Here is a 26,421-nt window from a genome sequence, read left to right on the forward strand (position 1 = left end):
GTGGGGCCTTTTCCTTTATTACTTGGGGCTTCTCTGCATGGAAACATGAGATGTCCCCACAACCCCGCCACGTCCGGGTGCCTCTGGCACCCTCACAACTGATAATCAGTCCCCACAGAGTCCCCTTTAAAATCACCAATATAAAAAAGGAAGGGGGGGGCCAGGAAGCCTGGCCACCTCCCAGGCCAGGCCACCCCTAGTTGGCAGGTGGGGACAGGGCTGGGGGGCAGAGAGGGGCATCGGCTTTTGCACAGGAAGGAACAGGCGTTCCCAGCCCCCAGGGAGGGGCTCTGCACGTCTAGACCGCAGACTGTGCAGAGCTAGTGGTTATCGTGTAAAGTCTGCAGGTGAGGCCGCGGGCGGGGGCTGGATGGGTGGCCCCTGGAGGTGGAGGAGGGGTGAGGACACATCAGGATGTCAGAGGCCTGGGGCTGTCAGTCTTCCCGAAGCCCCAGAAGCCCCATCCTAGGCAGGAACAAGCAAAAGCTGCCTTCCTGGTGCGGCGGCCAGAGGGGCTGGGGCAGTCCATCTGAGCCCGCGGCCAGTGGAGGCAGGGAGGGCCACACAGCTCTGCCCAGAGCGAATGAACCACGGCGGTGGGAGATGAGGGGACAGGAGGACGAGGCCGCCTCCTGCTCCCAGGAAGGCACTTGCAGCTGGTGTGGCCTGGTGTGGCATGGCGGGAAGGCATGGCTTGGCAGACGAGGGCAGAAGAGCACAGCAAGGGGCCCGAGCCCCACCTCATGCAAACATGGTCAGCTGCAACCACTGCGGGCCAGAGAGGGCGGAGAGAGGGGTCAGCCCGGGGCAGCTCACGTCCTGCCTCTCAGAGCCAAGGCTCGGGAGCCGCCGTCTCCTCGCCCCTCTGAGGGCAGGAAGGAGAGGCAGTCTCCTGCGGGTTGGGGGCGCACTCTCTCACCTCCTCTCCCCGGGGGGCCCAGCCCTCCCTCCTGCCCCCCTTCCCAGAACCCAGACATCCCTTGAAGGACTCAGGTGGCCGCAGGCTCTGGCCCAGGGAGGTTAAGAAAACTCCTTTGCCTCTGAGCACCCACCCTCCCCATCCAGCCAGAGGACAAGCCCACCTTAAACAAGTCAAAGGTCACAACTCCATCCAGATCTGTGTCCAGAGTCTTGAAAAATCCTGTGTTCGGAAAACGACGATGGGGCTGAGAACGCAGCGGGATAGCACCTCCTGCCTCCTCCAGCCCCTCCCCTCGGCACCCCAAGCTCTCGCAGCACCCTTACAGCCGGGGGTGGGGGGTGGGGGCAGCTCTTCCTGCCGCCTGGGAGCCCTCCTCCAGAGGGCCCTCCCCAACTCCCTGTCTCAGACACTCAGCCCGCCTGGACCCCCACGCAGAGACCCCGGCCCCTCTGGCGCACGCCGCAGGGCAGGCCTGTGGTTCCCACATGCTCCAGGGGGACGAGACAGGCACGGGGTTGGAGGGGACGCTGACGGGGACACTCACGGAACATGGTCTCCAGCCGCACCAGGCAGCACACGAAGTTGTCGAAGTCCACGGCCAGGTCGGGCTCCGAGTAGCGGGTGATGATGAGCTCAAACAGCTTCTTGTTGAGCTTGAAGCCTGGCCCGGGAGAGCCGGTGAGGGCCAGGGCGGTGCACCAGGCCAGAGGGGACGGAGCAGGGGGCTGGGGCCCGGCCGGGTGGGCTCCAAGGCTCAGGGGAATGACGACCTCCCGGGCAGGGCTGGGAGCTGGGAGGCGCTGGACGAGCAAGCGCCGGACCAGAGGAAGACCTTCAACTGCCGCAGGGAGTCGGGAGCTGGCCATCAGGGCCCACGAGTCCAGTTTCCTTTGTCCTGAATGCCCTGGCCTCGTGCTGCCTGGCCTGCGAGCCCTGTACCACCCTAACTGGAGGCTCCGCTCCTCCCTGGCTGTGTGTCTTCAGGCCAGTCACTCCCCCTCTCTGAGCTGTCCTTCTCTCTGTGCTCGATGGGCTAATCCCAGACTCTATTCTCATCAGGCGGCAGTGAGGGCAAAAGGAAACGCTGAGGAGCGCTTGGCTTAGTAACTATGAGAAAGGGCTGTTACCGCGTTGCCGCCACTCCCCAAGGACAGAGGCCAGTGATGGGGCCACTGCCCTCGGCGGTTGTCAGGGCAACGGCCTGGGGCCTCCTGCATGGGGCGCCATGGCCTCAGGCCTCACCTGCAGACTCGATGGCCATCCGCATCTCGTAGGCGCTCATGCTGCCTGACTTGTCCAAGTCGAACTTCCGGAAGATGGACTGGGGGCAGCAGGGGGTGGGGGGGACAGAGGGTAGGGGGCCGGTGAGCATCCAGCGCTTCCCATCCACCCAAGGTGGACGGATGCTCCAGGAGGGTGGAGGGCAGAGGCCCGCAGGGGGTCAGCCACTGGGATGTGGGGGGGGCTCGGAGAGGTGGGCCCAGGGCAAAGGCCTGATCCCACCCAGTCGGCCTGGGAGCCCGAGCCGGGCTGTGTGCTGAGACCGAGGCCACAGAGGAGGCGAGGGCGCCGCCAGGTGGGACCACCTACCAGGTAATTCCGGATGCGGTTCCACAGGATGTTGAATTCCACCAGGCCCAGCTTCCCGTTGCCATCACGCTGCGGGGCCGTTAAGGGAACTCCGCAGCTTAAACCAGGCATGGTGGGGAAAGCAGGTACCCGCGAGAGGCTGGCCACAGAGAGCAAGACCAGACAGGGGAGGGGAGATGCCGCCAGAGCCCGCGTCCGGCCAGCTGTGGCCAGTGGCCAGGCCAGAATCAGCGTGGGGCTGGGACGGGCACAAACAGAGCACCAGCCTTGGGGGTCACCTGCTCCACCTCTCACTTGACAAAGGCCTGGGCCTCCATTTCCCCGACCCAAGCAATGGGAAGATGCCGGGAAGGAACAGGTCCATTTATGGTTGTCCCCTTCTCTATGCTGCCCCTGATGCGTCACCCCGCACGCTTCCCAAGCCAACCACGCAACCCAGAGCCCCACGCAGGAGGCAGAGCGAAGGGAGGATACGTCCATGAGGTTGACCATGCTGCGGCAGGACTCCAGGCTGAAGCCCTTGGTCCGCAGGTCTTTGTCTGCAAGCAAAACCAGTTCCGACACCTCAACCCAGCCAGCTCCCCAGGCCTGCCGTGCTGGGCGCCAGGGCAGGGCAGGCATCAGGGAGGCACCATTCCTGTCCCCTGGTGTGTAAAATCTAACAGAGGATGCATGTAGGATTTTTTTTTTTCTTCCTCTTTTTCAGCCACACCCATGGCATATGCAAGTTCCCAGCCCAGGGACTGAACCCGAGCCACAACCGCAACCTATGCCACAGCTGTGGCAATGCTCGATTTAGTCCACTCCCCTGGACTGGGGATTGAACCTGCACCTCCTCAGAGACAACAGTGGGTCATTAACCCATTGTGCCATAGCAGCACATCCAGATTGTTTTTATCATCACAAAAACGCCTAGGAGTTCCCACTGTGGCGCAATGGCATCAGTGGCGTCTTGGGAGTGCTGGGATGTAGGTTCGATACCCGGCCGAGCATGGAGGGTTAAGGATCCGGCACTGCTGCAGGTGCAGCTTAGGTGGCAACTGCGGCTTGGATCTGATCCCTGGCCCAGAAACTCCAAATGCTGCGGGGTGGCCAGAAAGAAAAAAAAAGAAAGATTTGAAAGTGTTTTAGCTAATCACAGCAGGGCTCCGCACTCAGGCAGAGAGAACGGAGTCTAGCAAGACAGCATGAGGAGGAGTTCCCGTCGTGGCGCAGCGGTTAATGAATCAGACTAGCATCCATGAGGACGCAGGTTCAAGCCCTGGCCTCGCTCAGTGGGTTAAGGATCTGGTGTCGCCACCAGTGGTGGTGTAGGTCACAGACGCGGCTCGGATCCCGCGTTGCTGTGGCTCTGGCGTAGGCTGGCGGCTATGGCTCCGATTCCACCCCTAGCCTGGGGACCTTCATATGCCGCGGGCGCAGCCCTAAAAAGCAGAAAGACGGCCTGAGGAGTTTGGGAGGGAGGAGGGTGAGCCGGGCTCTGAAAGGCAGTGGAGGGTGCCCCACCCGCGAGGACCAAGGGGCGGGGGTCAGCTCAGTGCAGGAGCAGGCGCCCAGATCCCGGGCCTCGGAGGAAGCGGGGGCGGCCGGCGGGCAGGCCGGGATGGGGCGCAGCCCTGGCGGCGCTCACGTTTGCTGATGATCCTGTTGAGGATGGTGCGCAGCTCCCTGACGCTGATCTCCATGTCCTGGGGGGAGAGGGAGGATGGCGCCCGCCCTGGGGCAGGGCTGCCCCGCCGTGCCCCGGGCCCCTGGCCCCCACGCCCCGCCTACCTCCCCTGCCAGCTGTCTGAAGAGCGCTTTGAAGTTCTCATCAATCTCCTCTTCCGAGAGCACTTGCTGGACGGAGAGGCGGGAGAGCAGGTCAGAGGCGCCCCAGCCCGGCCCGGCACGGGCTGCAGCTGGAGGCAGGGCTGGGAGGCCTTCACCTCCCTGAGCCTCACTCTGCTCATCTGTAAAGTGGGAACCCAGCCCCTCTCTTCCCTCTCCATGCGGCCTGCATGTGGAGGGTGAGGTTCAGCCCAGTGATAAAGGGCAAGGCTTTGGATTCCTGCTGTGTGACCTTGGGCAAGTTCCCTAACCTCTCTGAACCTGCGTTTCCCACTGGGTGGGGAGATGGGGGACGACACCCTGACGGGGTTGTTATGAAGGAACCAGGTGACCCAGGTACAGGGCTCCGCACAGACCTGGCAGAGAGCCAGAACCCAGGGACCCTGGGCCGTTATTATCACAAAGTCCTTTGCAAACTGTTAAGTGCTGGGCCAATGCGAGATTAGTATTATTCCTCTGGCTCCTGCCAGGAGGGACTGTGTCCTGCCAGCCAGAGATCAGGGGACAGGACACCCGGGTCCCCACACCTGCCCAGGGTGAGGGAGAGGAGGAGGGTGGCTGCTGGGGGCAGGGCACGTACCTCGTCGGGGAGAATGGCCTGGACCTGGTCGTCCAGCTCTCTGCAGAGGGTGGGGAGACAGAGGGGCTGGTCAGCTGGGGAGCAGGAGGGGCGTGGGGAGGCGGGGGAGTGGGTGGGTTGGGGCCTCTACTCACTGGGTCCCGGCTTTCTTCTCTGAGAAGAAACGCAGCACAAAGTCGCCCTCCTTGTTGGGCTCGAAGGTGGAAGGCACCACCACGTACTCGCCGGGCGGCAGGCGGAAGCGGGTACTGACCTCCCGCAGGTTGATGAACTGCTCGGACCGGGCCCGAGAGGCGTTGGCCAGGAAGAAGTCCCGCTTCAGGTGCACCGGCTGGCCCACCAGCTGGCCGGAGGGGAGGAGGGAATGGGGGCTGCGGCTGCCTGCTCAGCAGCCCACCCTGAGGAGCTGCCCCCAGACCCAGACCCAGACCCCAGGTTCCAAGTTCTGACCAAGGGGCTGCAGAGCTGGCTCACAGCTCAGCCCCTCCGCGAGCCGCCTGACCCTGACAAGTCACCCTGCTTCAGTTTCCTCATCTGTAAAATGGGGGTAACAGCCCTGCCTACTGCACACAATGGAGGTGAATGGACCCATGAGATAACACATTATTCAGAGCTGGAGCCTCCCTGTGCCAGGTACTGCAGGGCCCATGACGTGGGGCACCTCATTTAGTGCTCATGACAGCCCATTTTACAGACACTGAGGCTGAGCGCCTAAGCAACTTGCTCAAGGGTCCAGAAGATTCAGCCCATCCACCGCCACGCTCCTCAGCCAGCACTTACTCAGCAGAAACACTGAGACAGGAAGAGCCTTGCGGGTGCGTGGTGGGCAGGGTTCTGAGCACCAGGGTTCAAATCCAGCTCCCTTACCTACTACCTGCTCTGACCCCCAGGAGGACAATCTTTGCTCTGCCCACTGAAGAGTGGGCAGGGGCATGGGGGCACTTTGTGAGCCATAAAACGAAGTGACTTCTCAGTGCTCTATGTGTGGGCTTGCCGCAGTCCTGCCCGCTCTGAGCACCATCGGGCCAGGTGCGTTCAAAGGTGTGTAAATCCAGGTGAGTCAGATGGCACACCTACCTCCGGAGGGACCTGTCAGGAGAGACGAGGAAAGTTAGATGTTTGCTTTGCCCAGGGCAGGGGGCAGGGTGTGTGCTGGGCAGGGCCTCTGAGTTCTCAGGATGAGAGTCATGGGATAAGGGGACCAGGTGATGGGGTCCTGGTCGTGGGGCCAGGGTTGACCCAGACCTGTTTTCATGCTAGAGAAAAGTCCCAGGACCCCAGAAGAGAGGCCCACGAAGGGTCCTCTTTGTCCCTGGAATGTCCCGTACCTCAGCTCTCAATCAGAGCTGGACTTCAGAGAGTCCCCCGGGCAGCCACCTGCCACGTCCTCCAGCCCAGGGACATCTGCTGCCAGGGCCTCAGGGCCTGGGCCAAGGCCGTGGCCATCCTTTATCCCCAGGGAGGTCAAGAAGTTTCTGTCTGGGACACAGCCCGTGAAGGAGGGCCCTCCGTGGCCAGCCTCTGCTTACATACTTCCAAGACAGGGAGCTCACCACTCCTCCAGGGCAGACCACTTGCCCACTCTTCCTAAAGCTCAGCCAAAGTCTGTCTGCCAGAAGCTGCCTCCCAGGTGTCAGCTGAGCCAGAGCCCACTGACCAAGGGTACCCTTTTGGCCTCTAAGGATGGGAGGAATCCCAGAATCTTCCCTTCTTCCAGCCAAGCATCTTCCTTCCCCTCCAGCCACCTCACCGGATGCATTTTAGGACCCTGGCTGCCCCAATCTTGGCAGAGGGCCTCAGCAGGTGCCTCCCCAAGCCCTGGGACAGGGCTGCCCACCTCAGGAGCTCAGGATGGGCAGGTGCTGCCATGTTCTCTGGCGCCCCCTGGCGGAGCTCGCTTGTGGTGGGCGAGGAGGCGGGCTTTCTCGGCAGTGTTGGCTGGATCCATCCAGCCGCTCACCTCATAGACGGCAAAGCCGATGGTCTCCATGTCGCGTCCGAATCGGCGCTCCCGGCGGCGGTGTTTCTGCATGAGGGCGAGCACGAAGCTGCAGCCCGACTCACGGCCCCCGTAGTCGTCCTCTGGGTCATCCGTCTCCTCCAGCCGGATCTTGAACTGGGGGTTCACCCAGAAGGTGGCTGCAGAAGGTGGGGAAGCAGGGATCAGAGGAGTGGCCAGGCAGCCCCCGACCAAATCTTCCCTCCCCCATGTGTCTACTCATTCATTCATTCAACAACTATTACTAAGAGTCCACTGTGTGCCAAGTGACAGATAAGGAGTGGGGACACACATGGTCCCTGCCCTCATGAGCTCACATGCCACAAGGGGAGGCAGAATCTGAGCAAGTCAGGTGAATCAACAATCACAACGAGGAGTGTTCGTTGTGGCGCAGTGGAAACATATCTGACTAGCATCCATGAGGATGCAGGTTCGATCCCTGGCCTCGCTCAGTGGGTTAAGGATCCAATATTGCCGTGAGCTGTGGTGTAGGTCGCAGATGTGGCTCCAATCCTGTGTGGATGTGGCTCCGGCGTAGGCCCTCAGCTGCAGCTCCAATTCGACCCCTAGCTTGGGAACCTCCATATGCCACAGGTGTGGCCCTAAAAAGATGGAAAAAAAAAACCAATTACAAAGAAAGCAAGCTGGAGTGGGGCAGGAAAAGCATTTTTGAGGAGATGACATTTGAGCTGAGACCTGAAGGGGAAATCCCTGGGAAGCAGGAGCAGGAGAGAAGACCCACACATGGGGCTCCAGTGAGCACGGGCGACCAGGGAAGTGGCACGAAGTGTGGGTTGAACCAAAGAGCAAAAGGAGCCCCTTTCAGGATTGCACGGGGGAGGGATGTGACTGGATTAAGGTTATATTTATTTATTTATTTTCTGTCCTTCTTTTTTTTTTTTTTTTTAGGGCCGCACCCTCGGCATATGGCAGTTCCCAGGCTGGGGTGGAGGGGTGGAATTGGAGCTGTGGCACAGTAATGGATTGAACCCGTGTGTCCTCACGGATGCTAGTCAGGTTCATTAACCCATGAGCCACAACAGGAACTCCTGGATTGAGGTTTTAGAAGGGGGCTGCTGTGTGGACAATGGCTGAGGAGTGGGGGAGGGAGCACAGGGTCTGAGAGGAGGCCTGAGAGGGACTTGCAGATCTGGCAGTTTAGTGATTCAGCTGCGGAACAACCCTCTTGACTAAAACAAACAATTGCTAGACAGAATATGCAAAACTTTTTAAAATTTTTTTCCTTTTTAGGGCCGCTCCCACGGCATATAGAGGTCCCCAGGCTAGGGGGTCAAATCGGAGCTGCAGCTGTTGGCCTACACCAGAGCCACAGCAACGCAGGATCCAAACTTCATCTGTGGCCTAGGTGCAGCTTTTGGCAACGCCAGATCCTTAGCCCACTGAGCAAGGCCAGGGATGGAACCTGCATCCTCAGGGATGCTATGTCAGGTCCTTACCCTGGAGACCCACCACAGGCACTCCAAGGATGGGCAATGGATGCTTAGATACGACACCAGAAGCATGAGCAACAAAAGAGAAAACAGAAAATTGGCCACCATCGAAATTAAAAACTTCTGTGCTTCAAAGGACACTATCAAGAAAACAAAAAGACGGAGTTCCCGTCGTGGCTCAGTGGTTAACGAATCTGACTGGGAACCATGAGATTGCAGGTTCGATCCCTGGCCTTGCTCAGCGGGCTAAGGATCCGGCGTTGCTGTGAGCTGTGGTGTAGGTCGCAGACGTGGCTCGGATCCCGTGTAGCTGTGGCTGTGATGTAGGCCAGTGGCTACGGCTCCGATTCGACCCCTAGCCTGGGAACTTCCATATGCTGTGGGAGCGGCCCTAGAAAAGGCAAAAAGACAAAAAAGAAAACAAAAAGACAACCCACAAAATAGGAGAAAACATATGCAAATCATCTTTCTCATAAGACTCGTATCCAAAATATATAAAGAAATATGTAAAGAACATACCAAAAGACAACTGTATCTAAAAACGGGCAAACTATTTGAATAGACACTCCAAGAATATATACAAATGGCCAATCAATACCTAAAAATACACTCAACATCATTAGTCATTAGGGAAGTGCAAATCAAAACTTCAGTGAGATACCAGTTACAAACCCAATAGGATGGCAATAAAAAAAAAAAAAAAACTGGACAATAACAGGTGTTAACATGAATGCGAAGAAACTGGAACTCTCTAACATGGCTAGGGGGACAGTAAAACAGGGCTGGGACTTGGGAAAACAGTTTGCAGTTCCTCAAAAAGTTAAACACAGAGTTACCAGACAACCTAAAAATTTCACTCCTCCTCATAGATCCAAGAGAACATATGCTTATGCAAACACATGGACATAGATGTTCAGAGTAGCTTTAGTCATGACAGCCCCAAACTGGAAGCAATCTATCAGCTGATGAATGAATAAGCAAAATGTGGTAAATGCATTATCATGGACTGAAAACAGATGCTAAGGATAAAAAGCCAAGCATGAAAGGCCGCACACTGTATGATTCCATTTATATGAAATGTCCAGAATAGGCAAATCTACAGCGACAAAATTAGACTAGTGGTTGCCAGGGGCTGGGGACCGAGGCGGGCAGGGAGTAATGGATAAAGGGTTTCTCTTGGGGGCAGTGAAAATGTTCAGGAGTTAGGTAACAGTGATGATCGCCCAACACTGAGGACATACTAAAAATCAATGAATTGGGAGTTCCCGTCGTGGCGCAGTGGTTAACGAATCCGACTAGGAACCATGAGGTTCCGGGTTCGGTCCCTGCCCTTGCTCAGTGGGTTAACGATGCGGCGTTGCCGTGAGCTGTGGTGTAGGTTGCAGACGCGGCTCAGATCCCGCGTTGCTGTGGCTCTGGCGTAGGCCGGTGGCTACAGCTCCAATTCGACCCCTAGCCTGGGAACCTCCATATGCCGCGGGAGCGGCCCAAAGAAATAGCAAAAAGACAAAAAAAAAAAATCAATGAATTGAACACGATAAAAACGTGAATTCTTTTTTTGAACATGTCCACAGCATGCGGAAGATCCAGAGCCAGGGATCAAACCCAAGTTACAGCAGCAATGCAAGCCACTGCAGTGACAGTGCTGGGTCTCAACCCACTACACCACCTAGGAACTCCAAAAGTGTGAGTTTTTTAGTGGGTGAATTATATTAGTTTTTGTTTGTTTGTTTGTTTTTGCTTTTTAGGGACCACCTGCGGCATATGGAGCTTCCCAGGCTAGTGGTCGAATTAGAGCTACAGCTGCTAGCCTATACCACAGCCACAGCAACGTGGGATCTGAGACATGTCTGTGACCTACACCACAGCTCATAGCAATGCCAGATCCTGACCTACTGAGTGAGGCCAAGGATCGAACCCGCATTCTCATGGATACTAGTCGGATTTGTTTCTGCTGTGGCATGACAGGAACTCTTATGTCACAGTTCTTAAAAACATTACATATCAAAACTGTGTAGGCGTTCCCATCGTGGCGCAGTGGTTAACGAATCCGACTAGGAACCACGAGGTTGCGGTTCGATCCCTGCGCTTGCTCAGTGGGTTAACGATCCTGCATTGCCGTGAGCTGTGGTGTAGGTCGCAGATGCGGCTTGGATCCCGCGTTGCTGTGGCTCTGGCGTAGGCCGGTGGCTATAGCTCCGATTAGACCCCTAGCCTGGGAACCTCCATATGCCGTGGGAGTGGCCCAAGAAATGGCAAAAAGACAAAAAAAAAAAAAAAAAAAAGAAAAGAAAATTGCAGGCCAATATCGCTGATGAACATAGATGCAAAAATCCTCAACAAAATACTAACAAACCAAATCCAGCAATACCTTACAAGGATCGTACACCATGATCAAGTGGGATTTATCCCAGGGATGCAACGATTCTTCAACATCCACATTTCAATCAGTGTGATACACATGAACAAACTGAAGAATAAAAACCACACGATCCTCTCAATAGATGCAGAAAAAGCTTTTGACAAAATCCAACACCCATTTCTGATTAAAAGACCCTCCAGAAAGTGGGCATAGAGGGAACTTAACATAATAAAGGTCATATATAAAACTCACCAATAACATAATTTTCAATGGTGGAAATCTGAAAGAATTCCTGCTAAGATTAGGAATAAGACAAGGATGCCTGCTCTTACCACTACTATTCAATGGGGTTTTGGAAGTCCTAGCCACAGCAGTCAGAGAAGAAAAAGAAATAAAAGGAATCCAAATTAGAAAGGAAGAAGTAAAACCATCACTGTTTGCAGATGACATGATACTATACTGAGAAAAATCCCAAAGTCGCTACCAGAAAACTGTTAAGAGCTCATCAATGAATTTGGCAACGTTGCAGGATACACAATTAATATACAGAAATTGACTGCATTTCTATATATTAATAATGAAAGATCAGAAAGAGAAGTTAGGAAAACAATTCCATTTATCATCACATCAAAAAGAATAAAGTACCTCAGAAAAAACCTACCTAAAGAGACAAAAGAGAGTGCTCCCGTCATGGCACACTGGAAACCAATCTGACTAGGAACCATGAGATTGCGGGTTGGATCCCTGGCCTCACTCAGTGGGTTAAGGATCCGGCATTGCTGTGAGCTGTGGTGTAGGTCACAGATGCAGCTCAGATCCAGCATTGCTGTGGCTGTGGTATAGGCCAGCATCTGTAGCTCTAATTCGACCCCTAGCCTGGGAACCTCCATATGCCATGGGTGTGGCCCTAAAAAAAAAGGAAAAGAAAAAGAGATGAAAGACTGTACACTGAAAACTTAAGATGCTGATGAAAGAAATCAAAGATGACACAAACAGATAGAAATATATACCATGCTCTTGGATTTGGAAGAATCAATAGTCAAAACGACTATACTACCCAAGGCAATCTACAGACTCAGTGCAATGCCATCAAATCACCAAGAACATTTTTCACAGAACTCGAACAAAGTATTTTTAAGTTTCTTTGGAAGCACAAAAGACCCAGAATAGCCAAAGCCATCCTGAGAAAGAAAAATGAAGCTGGAGGAATCAGGCTTCCTGACCTCAGACTGTACTTGAAAGCTACAGGCATTAGAACAGTATGGTACTGGCACAAAACCAGAAATATAGATCCGTGGAACAGCATAGAAAGCCCAGAATTGGAGTTCCCGTCGTGGCGCAGTGGTTAACGAATCCGACTAGGAACCATGAGGTTGCAGGTTCGGTCCCTGCCCTTGCTCAGCGGGTTAACGATCCGGCGTTGCCGTGAGCTGTGGTGTAGGTTGCAGATGCGGCTCGGATCCCGTGTTGCTGTGGCTCTGGCGTAGGCTGGCAGCTACAGCTCTGATTAGACCCCTAGCCTGGGAACCTCCATATGCCGCGGGAGCGGCCCAAGAAATAGCAACAACAACAACAACAAAAAAGACAAAAGACCAAAAAAAAAAAAAAAACGAAAGCCCAGAATTAAACCCACACATCTACAGTCAACTAATCTACGACAAGTTGAGAAAAGACAGTTGCTTCAATAAGTGGTGCTGGAAAATTGCACAGCTACATGTCAAAAAATGAAATTAGAACACTCCCTAACACCATACACAAAAATAAAATCGAAATGGATTAAAGACCTAAATGTAAGACTGGATATTATAAAACTCTTAGAGGAAAACATAGGCCGAACACTCTCTGACATAAACCATGGCAATATCTTCTCAGATCCACCTCTTAGAGTAGTAACAATAAAAACAAAAATAAACAAAAGGGGTCTAATTAAACTTAAAAGTTTTTGCACAGGAAAGGAAACCCTAAACAAAACGAAAAGACAATCCACAGAATGGGAGAAAATATTTGCAAGGGAAGCGACTGACAAGGGATTAGTCTCCAAAATATATAAATACCTCCTGCAGCTCAATACCAAAAAAAAAAAACAAAAAAAACCAACCAACCCCATTAAAAAAGCACGCAGAAGATCTAAACAGACAATTCTCCAAAGAAGACATGCAGATGGCCAAAAACACATGAAAAGATGTTCAATGTCACTAATTACAAGAGAAATGCAAATAAAAACTAGTATGAAATACCACCTTACACCAGCCAGAATGGCCATCATCAAAAAATCTACAACAGTAAATGCTGGAGAGGGTGTGGAGAAAAAGGAACCCTTTTACACTGTTGGTGGGAATGTAAACTGGTGCCACCACTATGGAAAACAATATGGAGACTCTTCAAAACACTAAAAATAGAATTATCATATGATCCAGCAATCCCACTCCTGGGCATCTATCCAGAGGCAAAGATACACACACCGCAATGTTCACTGCAGCACTATATGCAATAGCCAGGACACAGAAGCGACTTAAATGTCCATCAGCAGAGGAGTGGATAAAGAAGATGCAGTACATACACACGATGGAATATTACTCAGCCACAAAAAAGGACTGAAATAATGGCATTTGCAGCAACATGAATGGACCTAGAAATTATCATGCTAAGTGAAGTTAGTCAGACAGGGAGACACAAACACCACATACTATCATTTATACGTGGAATCTTAAAAAAGGACACAAGGAACTTCTTTGCAGAACAGAAACTGACTCACAGACTTTGAAAAACTTATGGTTACCCAGGGAGACAGGTTGGGAGGGGCTGGGGCTTGGGATGGAAATGTTGTAAAATTAAGTTGTGATGATGGTTGCACAACTATAAAATATAAAATCCACTGAATTTAAAGAAAAAAGAAAAAAAAATAAAGAGAGTAGAGTTTCTGTGACCAAGTTATGTTAACCAGAGATAGATAAAAACATTTACCAGCACCCAAAGTCTAGGAGACTGCAGAATATCAAAGACAGAAAGAACCATGACAACCTCATAGGTGAGAAGAATCATGGCCTCAGATGGTTTCAGTGACTTGTCCAGGGTTGCAAAGGCCTGGGCTTGTTGAATATGCTAATAAAGATTGGAAGAGATTTCACTTAAAAAAAAAAAAAAGCGCTCTATACTATTGCAGAGCCCCCAGGGCCATCCGCTCCTGCCCCTGCTCCTGCCTCACCATGGTTCGCTCTCTCCCAGGAACAAAGTCGGTCAGGAAGCCCAGCCACAGCCACGGCCTCTAAAGACACTGCAAAGACTCCCCGTGTAGCCAGAGGTTGCGATTCACCGGATTAGAATCACCCTCGCCAGCCGCAACGTGAAGTCTTGGGAGCAGGTGCGTGCTGATCTGATCAGAGGCACAAAGGAAAAGAATCTCAAAATAAAAGGACGGGCTCAGATGCCTGCCAAGACTCTGAGAATAACGACAAGGAGAACGCCTGGATGTGGTGAAGGGTCCAAGACTTGGGGTCGTTTTCAGACGAGGATCCACAGGCGATGCACGGACCTGCCCAGTCCTTCTGAGGCTGTTGAGCAGATCCCGTCCGTCAGAACTGAACCAGGAGTCGAGGCTGAAGTCACCATCGCAGATGCTTAAGTCCCACTTTTCAATGAATTGATACTCAGTTGTTTAAAAAAACACACACAATGAGATAGCACTTCACACCTGTCAGAACGGCTCTATCAGAAAGACAATGGACGTGCTGGCAAGAATGTAGCTAAAAGGCAAGGCTTGTGCACTGCTGGTGGGCATGTGAACTGGAGATTCCTCAAAAAATTAAAAACAGAACTACCATCACATGCAGCAATTCCACTCCTGCGTATTTTTCCAAAGAAAATGAAAACAGTACTTTGAAAAAACAGTTTCAGCCCTATGTTCACAACAGCATTATTTACGATAGCCAAGACACGGAAGCAATCCAAGTGCCCATCATTAAATGAACGGGTAAAGAAGATGTGAGATAACACACACACGAACACACACACACACACACACACACACACACACAAGGAAACATTACTCAGCCATAAAAGTCGGGTGAAATCTTGCCATTTGTGACTACTTGGATGGACCTAGAGACTATTATTATGCGAAGTGAAGTAAGTCAGAGAAAGGCAAATACTATACGACTTCATCTATATGAAACCTAAAAAACAGAACAAATGAACAAATGTAACTAAACAGAAACAGAGTCAGAGATACAGAGAACTAGCAGGTGGTGGCCAGAAGGGACGAGGACGAGAGGAGGGGAGAAATAGGTCAGAGAAATGAAGAGGTACAAACTTTTAGTTTCAAAGTGAATGAATCACAGCTCTGAAGTGTACAATGTGGGAATACAGTCAGCAATTTGGTAGGATCTTTGATATCATCTATCTTTGACAGATGAAAACAAGACTTATCAGGGTGACCATTTTGAAATGTATAGAAATATCAAGTCACTATTCTGTACCAGGAAACCGACACAGTGTTGTCGGGCAATTATACTTCAAAGACAAACCAACAAGCAAAAAAAACCTTATAGAAAAAGATCAGATGTGTGGTTATCAGAGATGAAGAGTATGGGGAGAGGAAATTAGATGAAAGTGGTCAAAAAATACAAACTGCCAGGGAGTTCCCCTGTGGCACAGTGGAAATGAATCCACTAGGATCCATGAAGATGCAGGTTTGATCCCTGGCCTTGCTCTGTGGGTTGGGAATCCGGCATTGCTGTGAGCTGTAGGTCTCAGACACGGCTCGGATCCCGCGTTGCTGTGGCTGTGGGGTAGGCAGGTAGCTGCAGCTCCGATTTGACCCCTAGCCTGGGAACCTCCATACGCCACAGGTGTGGCCCTAAATAGACAAAAGACAAAAGAATTAACATTAAAATTAAAAAAAAAAAGATAAATTCAAAGAAAGCAGAGGAAACAGATAATAAATAGGAAAGCAAAGATTAACAATATAGAAAAAAATACCATACAAAAGATGAGTAAAGTAAAAAAAATCATTCCTTTTTAAAGACTAATAATCTAAAAGCAAGAACTTATTTGTGGAAGAGAAACAGACTCACAGATTTTGATAACAAACTTATGCTTACCAACGAGGACAGGTGCCGGGAAGGGATGGACTGGGGGGTTGGGACTGGCATATGCACAGAGTGGCATACAGAATGACTGGCCAACAGAGACCTACTGTAAGCACAGGAAACCCTACCCAATACTCTGTGGTAATCTATATGGGAGAAGAATCTGAGAATGGATGGATACGCGTACAGGTATAACAGAAGCACTCTGTTGTAGAGCAGAAATCACAGCACTGTAACTCAACTATACTGCAATAAAACTTAAAAAACCAAAGAAAAGTATAAATGTAAAATAAAGACTAATATTGACAAACCCCCTCACGGATTAATAAAGACAAAAGAGACAGTGCAAATAAGCGACGCTGTGAATAAAAGAAATATTATCATGACAAATGAGATACAGTCTGTTGAGGATAAGTTCATGCTAATGATTGTGAAAAGAGATGCAAAGAATAAACTCTTAGAAAATAAAACTTATCAAACTGGTCTCAAGAGGAAACAGAAGATCTGAATAATCCTATCACCACTAAAGATGCTCAGTATCAGAAGTTAATCTTCACACAAATAAAAGAGCAGGCCTGACAGCTTTATAGGCCAGTTCCACCAAACATTCAAGAAAAATCATCCCTTGGCATATAGAAGCTCCCAGGAGTTCCCGTCACGGCGCAGTGGAAATGAATTTGACTAGGAACCATGAGGTTGCGGGTTAAGGATCCGGCGTTGCCGAGGGCTGTGGTATAGGTTGCAGACTCGGTTCAGATCTGGTGTTGCTTCGGCTGTGGTGTAGGCCAGCAGCTACAGCTCCGATTAGATCCCTAGCCTGGGAACCTCCATGTGCCGCAGGTGCAGCCCTAAAAAAAGAAAAGACAAAAAAAAAAATGCAGCCATCTGTCAAAAAGAAAAGAAAAATCATTCCTACCTTCTGCAAATTCTTTTAGAAAACAGAAAAAGAGAGAACATGTCCCAAAATTCGGTTTACCAGCCAAATATAGCACGGATACCAAAACCAGACATGACTGAGAAAGGAAAATTACAGGCAAACTCACCCATGAACATGCATATAAAACTCCTGTATAAAACAAAGTTACGTCCCATGACTGCTGTTTTCATCTCAAGAACAGAAGATAGCAAAACGATAGATGTATCTTACTGTTTTAACAGATAAATGAAAAAAGCTGGAGTTCCCGTCGTGGCACAGTGGTTAACGAATCCGACTAGGAACCATGAGGTTGCGGGTTCGGTCCCTGCCCTTGCTCAGTGGGTTAACGATCCGGCGTTGCCGTGAGCTGTGGTGTAGGTTGCAGACGCGGCTCGGATCCTGCGTTGCTGTGCCTCTGGCGTAGGCCGGTGGCTACAGCTCCGATTCAACCCCTAGCCTGGGAACCTCCATATGCCGCGGGAGCGGCCCAAGAAATAGCAACAACAGCAACAACAACATCAACAACAACAACAGACAAAAAGACAAAAGACAAAAAAAAAAAAAAAAAAGAAAAAAGCTAATTGTAATAAGTACAATTGAAGGCATTTAATACTGTTAAATTTCATTCACCTGATAAAAGGTGCATACAACAAACAAAAACAAAAACCTAGAGCAGAAAAGTTCTTAGTGATGAGACGTAGTTAACATTTAGTAGTAAAAACTTCTTCAAGAGCAGGGTAGGACCAGGACATAGCCAGTACTTGTCGGCACTCCACAGGCCTGGCCAGCACATTAAACAAAACGAGAACAAAAGTTGTAAGAATTGGAAAAGAAACAAATTCATCATTATTTGCAGATGCTGTATGGTCAGTGAGAAAACCAAAAAGAATTTATAGATAGGAGTTCCCGTCGTGGTGCAGTGGTTAACGAATCCAACTAGGAACCGCGATGGTGTGGGTTCGATCCCTCGCTGCACTCAGTGGGTTAAGGATCCGGTGTTGCCCTGAGCTGTGGTGTAGGTCACAGACGCGGCTCGGATCTGGCGTGGCTGTGGCTGTGGCCGGCAGCTATAGCTCCAATTAGACCCCTAGTGTGGGAACCTCCATATGCTGTGGGTGTGGCCCTAGAAAGACAAAAGCCAAAAAAAAAAAAAAAAAGAATTTATAGATAAATGAGTAAAATTAACTACAGTTTAACAAATTTGCTGGATACAGAATAAACTTAAAAGGTCAACTGCATGCTACAGTATCAGCAACTACTCCGGAGATGTCATTTTATTTTTTAATTTATTGTTTTTTCTTTTTTGGCTGCACCTGCAGCATATGGAAACTCCCTGGCCAGGGATCGAATCCCAGCTGCAACCATAACCCATGCCAAAATATAGAAAGAAATCTATCATATTCTCGGATAAGAAGACTCAAAACGGAGAAGACGTCCATTCTCCCCGAAGTGGTCTAAAGATTCGATGAAGTTCCAAATTAAAATCTCAAAAAGGCTTTTTGCAGGACTTGGTAAACTGATCGTAAAATGTGCATGGAGAAACAAAGAATGAGAATAGCTAAGAGGCCCTGGAAGAAGAACTATATTCTGTCCAATGGCAGAACTTATACACCTACAGCGACTACATCGATGCACAACTGGTAGAGGGACAGGCGAAGGGGAAAGATCGGCAGGTCCAGAGACAGACCTGCCCAGATGGGGGAACTAGTCCCTGGAGCCAGCACTGCAGGGAAAAGACACAGACTTTCAATAAATGGTACGAGGAACAGTGGTCATCTGAGCAGAAGCTGCAATTAGATCCCTAGGCGGGAGGAGAACACTTTAAAACAGGGCTGTGCGTCAGGCTGGGGACTGCTGGAGCAGAGCAGAGGTGAATTTGGCAAAGCTGAAGCCAGCAAAGCAGCAGCTGCAGTGGCGTGGTGGGGCTGGAAGCCGGACTGGAGTGGGTTAAACCCTGAGGTGGAAGCGAGCAAGGGAAAGGCGGTGGGGCAACCCTGAGAGATTTCGCTTTGAAGGGGAGCAAAGAAATGGATGGGGAAGCAGGGTCTAGAGAGGGGTGATTTGTTTTTTCGGTTGGTTGGTTGTTTTTTTTGTTGTTTTTGCTTTTTAGGGCCACACCCGTGGCATATGGAGGATCCCAGGCTAGGGGTCAAATCGGAGCTACAGCTGCTGGCCACGGCCACAGCCACGCCAGATCTGAGCCGCGTCTGTGACCTACACCACAGCTCACGGCAACACTGGATCCTTAACCCCCTGAGCAAGGGCAGGGATCGAACCCGCAACCTCATGATTCCTAGTCAGATTCGTTTCCACTGAGCCATGATGGGAACACTGAGGCTTGCTCTGCTTTAAGACAAGCAATTCTCCATCATGACATGGAGTGAGAGGTGACAGCTGAAGGAGCAAAGGGCTTTCAGACTGAGGGAGAATGGGCTCTGGAGCAGAGGTGAGGGTCCCCACGAGCAGGGACCATTCTGCCACTGTCGCAGGCGGGAAGGCAGTAAAGAAGGGCACAGGTCCTGTGGAGGTGGGCACAGGAGGGGGTGTCCTGTGAAATGAGAAGAGAGTGACAGCAGATAGAGGCTTGAGGAGAGGGTGGGACATTACTACCTAGTGGCAGAGTTGCTGGGACCATGCAAAGTGCACTTGGGAGGTTTGGGGGCTGTGACATTACAGGGAAAACGCTGCCCCAGTTGTGTGATGTCTCTCCAGGCACAGTCAGTGGTGCTGGAGCCGGTGGAGAGGGTTTAACTATGCTTGTGTCAGGTTAAGAGGAGACAGGAAACGCGGGCGTTTGAAGGGATGAGGCTAAATGGTGACTCTGGCCTGGTAAGGAGGCAGACTCTAAGCTGGTAAGAAGAGAGCACGGTGGGAGAGGAAGGCTCCCCATGGATCTGGAAGCCCAGGGAAAGGCAACAGAAGGCTCGGGGAGGAAGACAGTGGGCCGGGAGGAAGGTGTGGGAGTGAGGAGTGACAGGAAGGTGGCTGGACGTCAACAGAGTCACCGCCCCTCGTCAGCACCTTGGGCTCAGGCCCTGGGAGACTCTTTAGAATTTACAAGAACAGGGAGTTCCCGCTGTGACACAGTGGAAGCGAATCCGACTAGTATCCATGAGGATGCGGGTTCAATCCCTGGCCTCGCTCAGTCGGGGATTCGGTGTTGCTGTGAGCTATGATGTAGCTCAGAGACACAGCTCGGATCCCATGCAGCTGTGGCTGTGGCCTAAGCCGGCAGCTGCAGCTCTGATTCAACCCCTAGCCTGTGAACTTCCATATGCTACGAGTGCAGCCCGACAAAGCAAAAAAAAAAAAAAAAAATAGAATTTACAAGGACGTTCAGACATTCAACGTTTCCGCCTCAAAGCAGATTCTTGAGTGCAGTGCAATTACCCTACGATCGAGGAACGTGAGGCTCAGAGGGAACTCGTGCCTTCTCGGGAAACAGCAGCGCCCAGACACCATCACATACATGCCACCCCCGAGCGCCCTCCAGACCAGGTCACCTGGGTAGTTGCGGCAGCCCCCCGCGGTGCTCCCCCGCCGCCAGGTGCCCTCGTAGAGGGTGGTGTTCCAGTTGCGGACCCTCTGGCTCTTGAGCGCGTCGGGCGTCAGGTTGCAGATCTCCAGGCGGGTGAACTCACGCAAGAAGTCTCGGAAGGACATCCTGGGGGGTCGAGGTGACAGGTGAGCCATGGTGTCCCGCCAGGGCACTGAGAACACCGTGCGGCGGGGTTTGTGGGGAGTGGAGCTGGGCCGCTGGTCCCGAGAGGGGCCAGACAGAGGCGGCTGCTCACCAGAACTCCCCATCCTCCATCCGGACCCGGAGCTGATCCCGCTGGTAGGGGTCCACGCCGTTCCACTCCGAGGAGCTGCAGGGAAAAGAGCACTGCCAGAGGCTGGCGGCCACTGACCTGCCTGGCCTCTGTCCCTGGGGCCCGTCCTCCCTTAGCCCAAGTCGGGAGGCCTTTGCAAGGCCAAGTCCAGAGATCCCAGCCCCAGGGGTGTCTTCTGAGGGCCAGGTCAGATGCCCCGAGGATGCTCACAGGCTGGGCATGGAGGTCCGCATAGCCTGAGCTTCGCCAGGGCAGTGCCCAAACCCAGTCCCACGCAGATGGGCCCCTGTGCTCATCCTGAGCCCACCCTGGGCTGGCAGAGTCCTGAGCAGATATGCTAGCAGCACGGAACAGCCTCTCAAGCCTCCCGGGCCAGTGTCCGTGGTCCCTCACCCATCACTCCAGGCTCCCGTCCACTCCACCTCGCCCCAGGGGTTCCGCATCCGGATCAGGTTCACCATCTGGCCCTGGTAGTTCACCTGTTCCCCAGAGGCCCCATCAGCACCTGCTTCCAGCACGCACTTCACACCTCTTCCCACCACCTCACCCTCTCCGAGCCGGCTCAGCACCCAGCACCCAGCACCCAGCACGGGAAGCACAGCTGAGAAGCCCTGTCTGGGAATAAACTGCTGAGAGAGGCAGCTGTGCGTACAAACTACAGGAAGTCAGGGCGGGACAAGATTAACATCTGGAAGAGAGTCACCAAGAGATAGGAAAGGTGCTGCAGGGAGGTCAAGGGACGAGCCAGCCCCACCCACAGCCCTGATCACAGGTCAGAGAGGGAGGAGGCAGGAACCACCTTCAGGGAAGGCCGCCCTGTGGGGGGTACCTGCTTGGCCCCAGTCACGGAGTAGGCGTGGCCCTTCACTAGCTTCTTGAAGGTGACAGCCTCCATGTCCAGAACGCTGGAGATCTGCAGGACACACGCTCTGTCATCTGTGTCCCCACCCCCAGTCAGGAGATGAGCCCCGAGCAGGCAGGGTCTAGGATTCCCCTTGCACACACGACAGCTGTTGGGAGCGGTAGGCAGGAACCCCGACCCCATTTAGTTATCACCCCCACATACAACCAATGCTACTACTGGAGAGGGGCCTGGGCATCCTACAGATACTGCTCTTGGCCAGAGGTGGCCAGATCCCGTGTGAACACGCATGCACACACATACAGCCGAGCAGAGCTCCGTGCCGCTCAAGGAGGAGGTTCTTGCGTGGAGGGACACAGTCAGGTGGAGAAGAGGTGTGAGAACAAGCAGGAATCAGGTAGGACTGGGGAAGGGGGGGCGCTCAGAAGGGAGGATGCCGTGGGGGTGGGGATGGAGCCTGAGATCAAGGGTGAGGGAGGCCTGAGGAGGAGCTGAGAAGAGCGACTGAGGGAGTGAAGGGAGTGAGTCCGGGAAGAGCCCAGCAGCAGCCAGGGGAGCTGGGAGGGCAGAGCTGAGGTCTGAGGCTGTGACGACTTGAGGTCTGATGTCATGGCTTCCGACGACCAGAACGAGGAGCTGAGGTTGGGAAAACCAACTGAGGTCTGAGGTCCTGGGGATGGGGGTGAGGGGATGGGACTGGGAGAGGATCCGGGACTGGTGCCAGCTGAAGGACGGAGTCTGGAGCCAAGCCTGGGCGGGGGTGAGGTGGGGCTCAGAAGGGAGAGGGCAGCACCCCAAGAGGAGACGCGGGTCCCAGGACGGGGCGCACTCACGTCAATGGAGCAGCCCAGCAGGGAGCCTCGCTCCAGCGCCTTGAGGATGATGCTGTAGAGGTCGCTGGGTGCCTTCCGCAGCTCGTACCACTCGGTGACCCCGCCCGTGAAGTCCTCAAAGCCCTCGGAGGTGCTGCCCCCGGACAGGGCCTCGTAGCTGCCATTCACCCTGTGGGCAGCCCTGGTCAGCACTCTGAACCAAGGGGGACCCCAAACTCCGGAGTGGCCTGGGGCTGTCCCTGGACCCCTACTCACTTGGCATAAGCCTTCTCGAGCAGGGCGCTCCAGAACTCATTGCCTTGGGCAGAGTGCACGAACACCAGCTTCCCGTCTTTGGTGGGCAGCAGGTCATCCACCACCACGTCCACCCACTCCCCAAACTGCCACAGCTGTGGGGAGAGGGGGACACAGGGAGGACCTGCTTTGAGATCCCCAAAGCTTCAGCTCTGCCACTTACTGGATTCCTGCTTCTAAGTCATGTATCCTAGATACAGGATCTCTGCACGTTACCCTCTTGAAGCCTGAGTCTCCTTATCCATAAAAGGGAACAGCAATGGCTTCCTCATGGGAAAAAGATTATGAAAGTACAGCTTTTAGGGCAGCAGTGCTGATATTTTTGAAACAGACTAAGGCGCCTCTTCAGGTACGGAGAGGTTGGAAAGCCCCTGTGCCTTGGTTCTCCTGGAACCGAACCCCTACCTTTCCCCACCCATTCTAGGCCGAGGAGTTGGGGGTGGGGGGGTGTACCCATGCAAATAAGGTGGGGGCAGGGACACGTGTATACAGAGTGGCATCCAGATCAGTCACCCGCAAGGTTGACAGGATTCCTGAAATCACGTGTTTGCTTCAAGGATGCCTTGAGGGGCAAGCTTCCCAGGAAGGGAGGAGGCGCCAGTGGCCAAAAGTGACTAAGAGCTAAGGCGTTGAGGGGGTGGGGGAGAAGGGTGCAGAACAATGGGGCAGGGGTAGGCGAGGGGGTCCCCTCAGGACCAGCAGTGGGAGGAGTGAACGGGCCAATCAGAGGCCTGGGAGGAGTGGATTGGAGGAATGAGAGGAGAGGGTGGAGAAAGGGTGGCAAGGCCACGCCCATGCGTACCCGCGCTGGCAGATGCTGCACTTGGCCAAAGCAGATCACACCGCACCGCGGGTCGCCCAAGCCAAGCCATCAGCGCCAAGGCCGGTAGGATAAAGTAGGGCTCCCTGACTAGGGGGTAAGGAGAGGACACCCGGGCCCCTCTGGGGGTGCGGCTCTCCCCAAACCGGCCTATTGAGAATTCATTAGTGTGCTGTGAAAAATAGGCTGTTATAAACAACGTCAGGAAAAGCTGGTTTAAATAGGCTTATTCCTGAGTCTCTTCTCAGCAGGGCTCTCCTAGAGGCTGGAGTCTGCCAAAGTGCAGGAGGATGGGGGCGGGGGAGACTGAGGCTAAGGTTCTGGAAAACTGAGGTCGGTTTTCCCCAGCAGAATATTTTCTATTTCTCAGATAGGGAAACTGAGGCCTTGAGATGGAAAAGGATTTGTCCCACAGGCTATAACACAGAGATCTTTCTACTCTTCCAGGCACTTTTTCCCTCTGATAGGCACAACCACCCAGGAAAAATGCCAGCTGAAATGAAATACCCGCCCAATCGTTTCACACATGGCAGCTCCGAGATGGAATCAAGAGGTCAAATACTTTCGAGAAGGAGGACCAGCACTGCAAGGTGTGGCCTGGAGCCACCCTAACTTCAGACAGCGATGGGTCCCTGGTCCCCACCTCCTCCAGCGCCTGTACCCCTCTCTCCCTCACTCCTTTGCCCAAGGCGCCTGTGGGGCTCCTCACCTGGAAATGGAAGATGCCAGCATAGCCATTCTGGAAGCTTTGGCCGTGTGGAACTACTCGGTGCAGGAGGGTGTCGTTGAGGGTAAGGGAGGCGATGGCAGCCAGGAGCCAGCAGTCCCCTGGGATGGGAAAGACCCACGTCAGGCCTGCCCCACCAGTCTCCACCCAGGGATGCACATGAGCGCCATGCTGGGGAGAACCTGGGGTTCCCTGGGCAGGGTGCCCCTGAACTTACAGGAAAGACCCAGGAATCTAGACAAACCAGCCCCAGCATCGATAGCCAGAGCCTGCCTGGGCTTGCAGGAGGGAGGGACTGAGACAGAGCAGGAAGGAGCGGGTATGGGGAGCTACTATGGAGAAAACACGCAGAACCCCCTAGGGCCTACCCAGTGCTCCCTGGCAGATGTCTGTGCGGGTGGCTCCATCCACGATGAACTGGGGGTTTGAGAACAGCTCCTGCAAGAGACCCAGAGTCCTGTCTCTGGGCCGGCCCCTCCTAGAAACCGGAGGAACCCCACTCCCTACCAGGGACCTCTAGTCCTATTCCCACTCCTCACCCAGGACAAGAGTAAACCAAGTCCCACTTAGGGTGGTCCCTCTCACCGTGGGACGCTTCCACTTGACGCCATAGGTTTTGGAGGAGTTGGGGCCCAGTTCCTTGAAGCCCAGGCTCTGCGGCACTGGAGGGAAAGCCTCATCACGGAAGAGGCTCCCACTCTGCAGGCAGTGAGCCCGGAGCTGCTCGTAATCCTGGCCCAGGTACTTGATGGCATTTTCATGGCGGCCCAGGCCCAGCTCCTTGGCCCGCAGCTTCTGCACTTGTGCAGACACCCCAGTGCAGTACACCGGAGTGATGACCTCCTCGGCCATCCTGTGGGACAGAGGGGCCTGCTCAGAACCCACGCCTCCCCAGACGAGAACTGGGGCTCCTGTCTGCCGATGCTGTTCTGCAGCCCCTGCCATCCTTCCTCCCCAAACTGCGGTTTCCCCCGCAGCATCAGGCTCTCTGCCACCTCCCTGTGCTCCCAGAACCCAGGAGAGAGGGCTTCCCACCCCCCCAGGCATGCTGGCTACCATCTCCCTATCCCCACCCAGGGCCACCACCTCTTTTCCCCGACGGTCATTGCCCTGGGCCTGCAGTCCTGTGGTCAGCCCGGCAGGTGGGGAAGGGCGGAGCCCGAGATAACAAATAACACAGGGAACCAGGAAGGTGGGAGACCCCAGGGAAGGCCTCTTTGTCTGCCAGCCTGTAACCACCCCCTTCTCAAACCAGTCAAGCTCCTATGCACTGGAGGGGCTGGAGGGCTGAGAACTCCTGGCAGGCAGGGTCCCCCGCCCCCCCGGTTCCTGAGACAGGTTGCAGGATGGGGCGCCTGGCCCTTAGTCCTTTCCCCCTCTGGCCCTCCCCCGGCCCAGCCCCTGGAGACAGTGAGGAACGCAGGCTGGGGCGGGCGCTGGAGCCGTGCGGCTTCCCGAGCCCCCGCCCCGGTCCCAGGCGCTCAGAGGGCCCGGGGTTGGAGGCAGCCCCTCAGCCTGGGCGCAGTGGCCGGGGCCGGCGCGGCCACCCAGCTCCTTACCTGGGGGAGGAGTGTTTGGGGGGGGTGTCGCTGCGGTCCCTGCAGCCGGCTTCCCGGGCGGCAGCTCAGGACAGGGCCCAACCAGGAAGAGCGCTCCTCCCCGCCCTCCTCCCGCCGCGGCCCCTTCGCCCTCCTCCCTCCCTCCCTCCCTCCCTCCTTCCTCCTCCTTCTCTTCCTCCTCCTCCTCTCCGGGCTCCAACCCAGCTTCCTCTCTGCTCGCCCTTATCTCTGGGGCACCTTCTCTATCTCTCTCACTCAGGGGCTCCCCGCCTCTCCCTCTGCAGGCGCGGGGCCAACTCCGCGTAGAGGACAAATTAGTAAAAGGCAGCGTTGTCCCCGGGGAGGGGCCAGCGCCTGTCGGGCTGAGTCGCGCAGGGGCGCGGACGTCAGGGCACCGCGGGGGCGGCGGGGCGGGGGGAGGACGGGGCAGGGGGTATTTTTAACCGGGGGCCGCGGCTCGAGTTGCAGGGCGGGGCGGCCCCACCCCACGCGGCGCCCCCGAAGGGCACGCCCGGGCGTCCCGGCCCGCGGCGCCGCCCCCGCAGCCCGGGGTCCGTCCTCCCGGCGCCCCTCCTCCGTGGCGCGGCCGCCGCCCCGCCCGCCTCTGACGCGGGGCCGAGATTACCTCGGGCTGCGGCAGCTGCGGGGCGGAGGGGCCGGGCTGGCGGCGAGCGGACCCCTGCCGGACGCTCCGCAAACGGCAGCCCCACCCCGGCCGGCCTTCGCCGCAGCCCGGCTCCGGGGCAGGGCCCGCTC

General features: G+C 54.1%; 1 protein-coding gene and 1 pseudogene across 5 annotated transcripts; one reads left to right on the top strand and one right to left on the bottom strand.

Moving 5' to 3' along the window:
- Window positions 1–26,416, bottom strand: CAPN1 (calpain 1). 5 transcript variants are annotated; one of them, NM_001348784.2, is given in 22 exon segments: window positions 1–768; window positions 1,083–1,141; window positions 1,467–1,583; window positions 2,165–2,243; window positions 2,513–2,581; window positions 2,987–3,051; window positions 4,143–4,200; window positions 4,286–4,351; window positions 4,923–4,962; window positions 5,057–5,265; window positions 6,000–6,011; window positions 6,883–7,061; window positions 20,241–20,401; window positions 20,532–20,606; window positions 20,964–21,049; window positions 21,400–21,483; window positions 22,266–22,434; window positions 22,521–22,654; window positions 24,089–24,207; window positions 24,475–24,544; window positions 24,692–24,959; window positions 25,666–25,803. In NM_001348784.2, coding segments are annotated over 21 exon segments (2,145 nt in total). In that variant the 5' UTR covers window position 24,959; window positions 25,666–25,803; the 3' UTR covers window positions 1–741.
- LOC102165049 (small ribosomal subunit protein uS10 pseudogene) lies at window positions 7,599–14,356 on the top strand (annotated as a pseudogene).
- Window positions 26,417–26,421: the final 5 nt, after the last annotated feature.

The sequence above is a fragment of the Sus scrofa genome, chromosome 2 (assembly GCF_054392235.1).
Source record: "Sus scrofa isolate SSC_HxYL_T2T_F1_AM1 chromosome 2, Sscrofa_HxYL_maternal_Yorkshire_Landrace_v2.0, whole genome shotgun sequence".
Taxonomy (NCBI): domain Eukaryota; kingdom Metazoa; phylum Chordata; class Mammalia; order Artiodactyla; family Suidae; genus Sus; species Sus scrofa.